Consider the following 5,615-nt stretch of genomic DNA (forward strand, 5'->3'; position numbering starts at 1 on the left):
GAGGTGGCAGAGGGAGTGAGGAGGGGGATGGGGAGGTAAGGGGGCAGAGGGAAGAGGGTTAGGAGAGATCAGAGGTTTGAGGGGTGGCAAAAGGAGGAGGAGGGGGGAGAGAAGAGGGGAGAGATGAAGGTGGCAGGGGGAAGAGGGAGGAGGAGGGGATCAGAGGTTTGAGAGGTAAGGGGCAGAGGTGTGGCAGAAGGAGTGAGGAGGGGGATGGGGGAGGTAAGGGGGAGAGAGGGAAAGAGGGTTAGGAGAGATCAGAGGTTTGAGAGGTGGCAGAGGGAGTGAGGAGGGGGATGGGGGAGGGTTAGGAGAGATCAGGGGAGAGAGGGAAGAGGGTTAGGAGAGTTGAGACATTTGAGAGGGGGCATAGGGGTGAGGAGGGGGAGATCAGAGGTTTGGGGGAGGTGGCAGAAGGAGTGGGAGGGGGAGGGGGAGGAAAGGGGGGGAGAGGTGTGGCAGAGGAGTGAGGAGGGGGATGGGGAGGTTAGGAGAGATCAGAGGTTTGTGGCAGAAGGAGTGAGGAGGGGGGGGGGAGGGAAGAGGGTTAGGAGAGATCAGAGGTTTGAGAGGTGGCAGAGGGAGTGAGGAGGGGGCAGAGGGAAGAGGGTTAGGAGAGATCAGAGGTTTGAGAGGTGGCAGAGGGAGTGAGGAGGGGGAGAGAGAAGAGGGTTAGGAGAGATCAGAGGTTTGAGAGGTGGCAGAGGGAGGAGGAGGGGGAGAGGGGGTTAGAGAGATCAGAGGTTTGAGAGGTGGCAGAGGGAGTGAGGAGGGGGCAGAGGGAAGAGGGTTAGAGAGATCAGAGGTTTGAGAGGTGGCAGAGGGAGGAGGAGGGGGATGGGGGAGGTGGCAAGAGGGGAGAGGGGGATGGGGGGGAAGAGGGTTAGGAGAGATCAGAGGTTTGAGAGGTGGCAGAGGGAGTGAGGGGGAGGGGGAGGTAAGGGGGCAGAGGGAAGAGGGTTAGGAGAGATCAGAGGTTTGAGAGGTGGCAGAGGGAGTGAGGGGGGGGATGGGGAGGAGGGGGAGAGGGAAGAGGGTTAGGAGAGATGAGGCGTTTAACAGGTGGTAGGGGGAGGGGGAGGAGGAGGAGGGGATGGGGGAGGTAAGGGGTAGAGGTGTGGCAGAAGGAGTGAGGAGGGGGATGGGGGAGGTAAGGGGAGAGAGGGAACAGGGTTAGGAGAGATGAGAGGTTTGAGGGGTGGCAGAGGGAGTGAGGAGGGGATGGGGGGGTAAGGGAGAGAGGGAACAGCATTAGGAGAGTTGAGACAGAAGGGGGCATAGGGAGTGAGGAGGGAGATGGGGGAGGTAAGGGGGTGAGGTGTGGCAGAAGGAGTGAGGAGGGGGATGGGGAGGTAAGGGGGAGAGGTGTGGCAGAAGGAGTGAGGAGGGGATGGGGAGGTAAGGTTTGGGGGTGAGGTGTGGCAGAAGGAGTGAGGAGGGGGATGGGGAGGTAAGGGGGAGAGGTGTGGCAGAAGGAGTGAGGAGGGGGATGGGGAGGTAAGGGGGAGAGGTGTGGCAGAAGGAGTGAGGAGGGGGATGGGGGAACCGGGTAAGGAGAGATCAGAGGTTTGACGGGTGGCAGAGGAAGTGAGGAGGGCGATGGGGGAGGTAAGGGGGGTGAGTGAAGAGAGTTAGGAGAAATGAGAGGAGGAGGCGAGGATAGAGGAAGTGAGGAATCAAGGAAATGTGTTTTGAGATTATCCCATGTACTTACTTTATAAGGCCATCTTCCACATAGACGTCTGCATACTGAGACAGGTCGTCATTCACCACACGACCCCCTTTAATCAGCAACCTCTCACTCTGCACACAGGATGGAGGGAGGGATGGAGAGGGGGAGGGGGATGGGGAGGCAGGGAGAGAGGAGAGAGAGAGAGAGAGAGGGGCAGGGGAGGGGAGAGAGAGAGATAGAGAGGAAAAGAGATAGAGAAGAGAGAGAGAGAGAGAAGAGAGAGAGAGAGAGAGACAGAAAGAGACAGAGTGAGACTGTTTTCAGTCATGATATTAGGAGATATTTGATAATAACTTATTGAAACAACAACTACAAGAACAGATGCTACTAGGAAGGATGTGTTTTCTGTTGAAAAGGACGTCCTGATCTTCTGCCATCTCCCGTCACCAAGGATACACAGCTACAGATAGCGCCCTACCCAGGGAGAAAGATGTTACGTCTCCCTGGCAACCTCGCCGTCTGTCTTCCCCGATGCTGTAGCCTAACGTCTACTGGCTGAAGGGTTACCATGGAGATATGACTGTGTGGAGCATCGCTATGTCTCTCTGCTTGCAACAAAAAAAATTGCACAACCCAGGCTAGGCCTGGTCATCCCTACTGCCTCTGATCTGGAGGACTCACTAAATAGAGAACATCCCTGGTCATCCCTACTGCCTCTGATCTGGATGACTCACTTAACAGAGAACATCCCTGGTCATCCCTACTGCCTCTGATCTGGAGGACTCACGAAACAGAGAATGTCCCTGGTCATCCCTACTGCCTCTGATCTGGAGGACTCACTAAACAGAGAACATCCCTGGTCATCCCTACTGCCTCTGATCTGGAGGACTCACTAAACAGAGAACATCCCTGGTCATCCCTACTGCCTCTGATCTGGAGGACTCACTAAACAGAGAACATCCCTGGTCATCCCTACTGCCTCTGATCTGGAGGACTCACTAAACAGAGAACATCCCTGGTCATCTACTGCACAACACAGGCTAGGCCTGGTCCTCCCTACTGTCTCTGTTCTGGTGGACTCACTAAACAGAGAACATCCCTACTGTCTCTGATCTGGAGGACTCACTAAACAGAAATGCTTAGTTTGTAAATGATGATTTCTGAGTGTTGGAGTGTTCACCCTTTACTATCTTTAAATTTAACATGGAAAATAAAATGGTGCCGTCTGGTTGGCTTAATATAAGGAATTTGAAATGATTTATACTTTTACTTTTTTACTTAAGTACATTTATGATTTAAAACCAAATGCTATTAGATGTTTACTCAAGTAGAATTTTACTGAGTGACTCAAGTATGACAGGTATGACAATTGGATACTTTATCCACCACTGCCACGATATCCAAACATGACCAAGAATCCTGAAAGCTGTGCATGTATTCTAACAATAGCTTTATTCAATGTTTTACACCATTTAAATAGCTGCATGTTTTCTGACTGAACCAACTAGAATATCCCCAAGACAGATCTCCCTCTCACAAGAACACCTCAAATCGGTCTTCCCTGTTGCTCTCTCTCTCTCTGTCTCTCTCTCTCCCTCTCTCTCTCTAACTCTCCATTTATCTCTCTCTCTCTCTCTCTCTAACTCTCCATTTATCTCTCTCTCTCTCTCTCCCTCTCTCTCTCCCTCTCTCTCTCTAACTCTCCATTTATCCATTTATCTCTCTCTCTCTCTCTAACTCTCCATTTATCTCTCTCTCTCTCCCTCTCTCTCCCCCTCTCTCTCTCCCTCTCTGTCTCTCTCTCACTCTCCATTTATGTCTCTGTCTCTCTCACTCTCGATTTCTGTGTCTCTCTCTCTCCCCCAGAGTCCAGACTATTGTCCTACTCCTTCCAACCTGCAGCACAACATACAACGTCGGATTGTCACTTCGTGTAAATCCCTGACAACAACCCAACCATGTCAGATAGAGACAGGGCAGAGAGCAGACGCATAGACTTGACACATCGCGGCAGAAATTGTCAAAAATCTGATCTCCGCGATCGGGGTGGTATCATTATGCGTCCTGGCTGGCTGGCTGACATGGGGGAGACTGGGCCAGGGCAGACATCTACTCAAACTGCTTGGCAGTCATCCGGCGACACTAAGATTTTAATCCCCGCCAACGGTATCAGGAGCAGGGATTTATCTAGCCGAGGCTGCAGCTTGGTAGCAGCAGCAGTACCGCCCTGTCGCCCTCGACAACCTCAACGTGCCTTTAGTCTGGGCTACAATCACTGTTTTCTCTGTAGAACTGAATATAATAAACAGAAACGATCTCCTTTTTTTAAGCCTATAGTCTACCAAGGAACCTCCAGCGGCGACAAGTTAGACTAAGTATGTGGTGCTGAAATGGACAGCGCCGTTTGTTCGCCTATTGACCGAAAACAATGGCTATTCCGCGCTAGACAGCCAGACAGCCCGTCCGGCTGCCAGCCCCGCCAGGTGGGAGTCTTACCGGAAGGTGTGGGATACCATTCCCCTGGTGGTCAGTACCGGACATGCTCGCTCTCTCTCTCTCTTTTCCCGCAGCCAGTGTACTCAGAGGCGGAAGGAACGCTGCAGTACCTCCTTTTGTCTTCGCGTGCAGTGCAGTCAGAGCAGCCGCGATGTTCGGTGTGTGTGTGTGTGTGTGTGTGTGGTGTGTGTGTGACAGAAGCTGGGATTGCTGTCAAAACGGCGCTGTTCAATTCATCACCACACGTAGCCTAATAGCCTACCTGGCCGTCACCGGTTCAGGTGATGTGGGCAGCCTAGAGATATAACTGCGTAGCCTATTTTAGGAACAGCCTAGCTGACGTCACTGCACTGCAGAACAGAGTAAGCTATGGAAATGTAGCATCCACAAGCGATCTGCCCTACTTTTAATCAACATAAACATGGGCGGAAAAAAAAAATCAGTTTTCACCTACCTTTCCATTCTTCTGACCGGAGTGACACTGCCTCCCTGCCGGGTACTCAATCTCCACACCCGGCCTCACAACCTCTCTCTCCCCGGGTGAGCTGACCTGAGAACCGACAGCCCGGACCTCACTGGCCTCACTGGCCGTCTCAGGAACGTCGTCATCGGTGTGGTCGAGGAGCCTGTCTCGGCTGACGCTCCTGGGAGTCCTGGTTCCTCTCCTTCCCGCGGCAAAGTTATCACAGTCTACAGTCTTGCTGTCGTAGGCGCCATCCGCCGAGGAAAACATCCCGTAGGATTTCCGTTGGTTCGGCCCGGTTGTAATCGTTCCTGCCAGGTAGACCGGCAGCTCGTTCTCCCGGTTCCACTGCCTCCTGCAGTCAGACATGATAACGACCGTATCTGTAGCCTTTCTACTCACATTAATAACAACAACTGCTGATGTAAAAAGGTTTGGGATGTGATCGGTTAAATGGGACAGTCTTTTTACTCCGTTATCGACGGTCTCGCGCTGCAAAGCACCTGTGTTTCGGTGCGACGTGAACTTTGATGCGTGTCTCGAGGAGAGGACGATTATGATGATGATGATGATGTAGTGCTCTAGTTTCTATCGGAGCCAGGGGGGCAGAGAGAGAGAGGGGGAGAAAGACGGGGGAGAGAGAGATGTAGAGAGAATGAGTTCTGCAGACAACCCCACCTCCTTCTCTCCTCTCTCCCTCTCTCTTTCTCCCTCTCTGTATCTCTCTTTCTCCCTGAATCTCCCCCTCCTTCCCCTTCTCTCTTCCATTCTCTTTACCCCCTTTGTCCCCCTCCCTCTATCAAACCCTCTCAGTCTCTCTTTCTCCCTGAATCTCCCCCTCCTTCCCCCCTCTCACCCCTCTCTCTAATAGAATGGTTGTTGATAGGCTGACATCAAAACATCCAGGGATTAACTAGTGACCCACATCTGGAATGGACAAAACAGATTTCTAAACACTCTGTCTTGTGCCTGTGTGTGTGTGTG

General features: G+C 52.5%; 1 protein-coding gene across 2 annotated transcripts in view; it reads right to left on the reverse strand.

Annotated features, from left to right (window-relative positions):
- The window catches only part of LOC112241559 (dihydropyrimidinase-related protein 1), a 27,054-nt gene extending 21,810 nt beyond the window's left edge, over window positions 1-5,244 (reverse strand). Inside the window, exons 1-2 of one of the 2 annotated variants that reach the window (XM_042313967.1) lie at window positions 4,623-5,244; window positions 1,715-1,803 (exon numbers count right to left, since the gene is read on the reverse strand). In XM_042313967.1, coding sequence (XP_042169901.1) covers window positions 1,715-1,803; window positions 4,623-5,000 — 467 coding nt within the window. In that variant the 5' untranslated portion in view covers window positions 5,001-5,244. Of the gene's footprint in view, window positions 1-1,714; window positions 1,804-4,168; window positions 4,414-4,622 lie in introns of those variants that run through there. The other variant, XM_042313968.1, reaches the window with a different exon arrangement.
- Window positions 5,245-5,615: the final 371 nt, after the last annotated feature.

This window comes from Oncorhynchus tshawytscha, unplaced genomic scaffold (assembly GCF_018296145.1).
Source record: "Oncorhynchus tshawytscha isolate Ot180627B unplaced genomic scaffold, Otsh_v2.0 Un_contig_82_pilon_pilon, whole genome shotgun sequence".
Classification (NCBI taxonomy): Eukaryota; Metazoa; Chordata; class Actinopteri; order Salmoniformes; family Salmonidae; genus Oncorhynchus; species Oncorhynchus tshawytscha.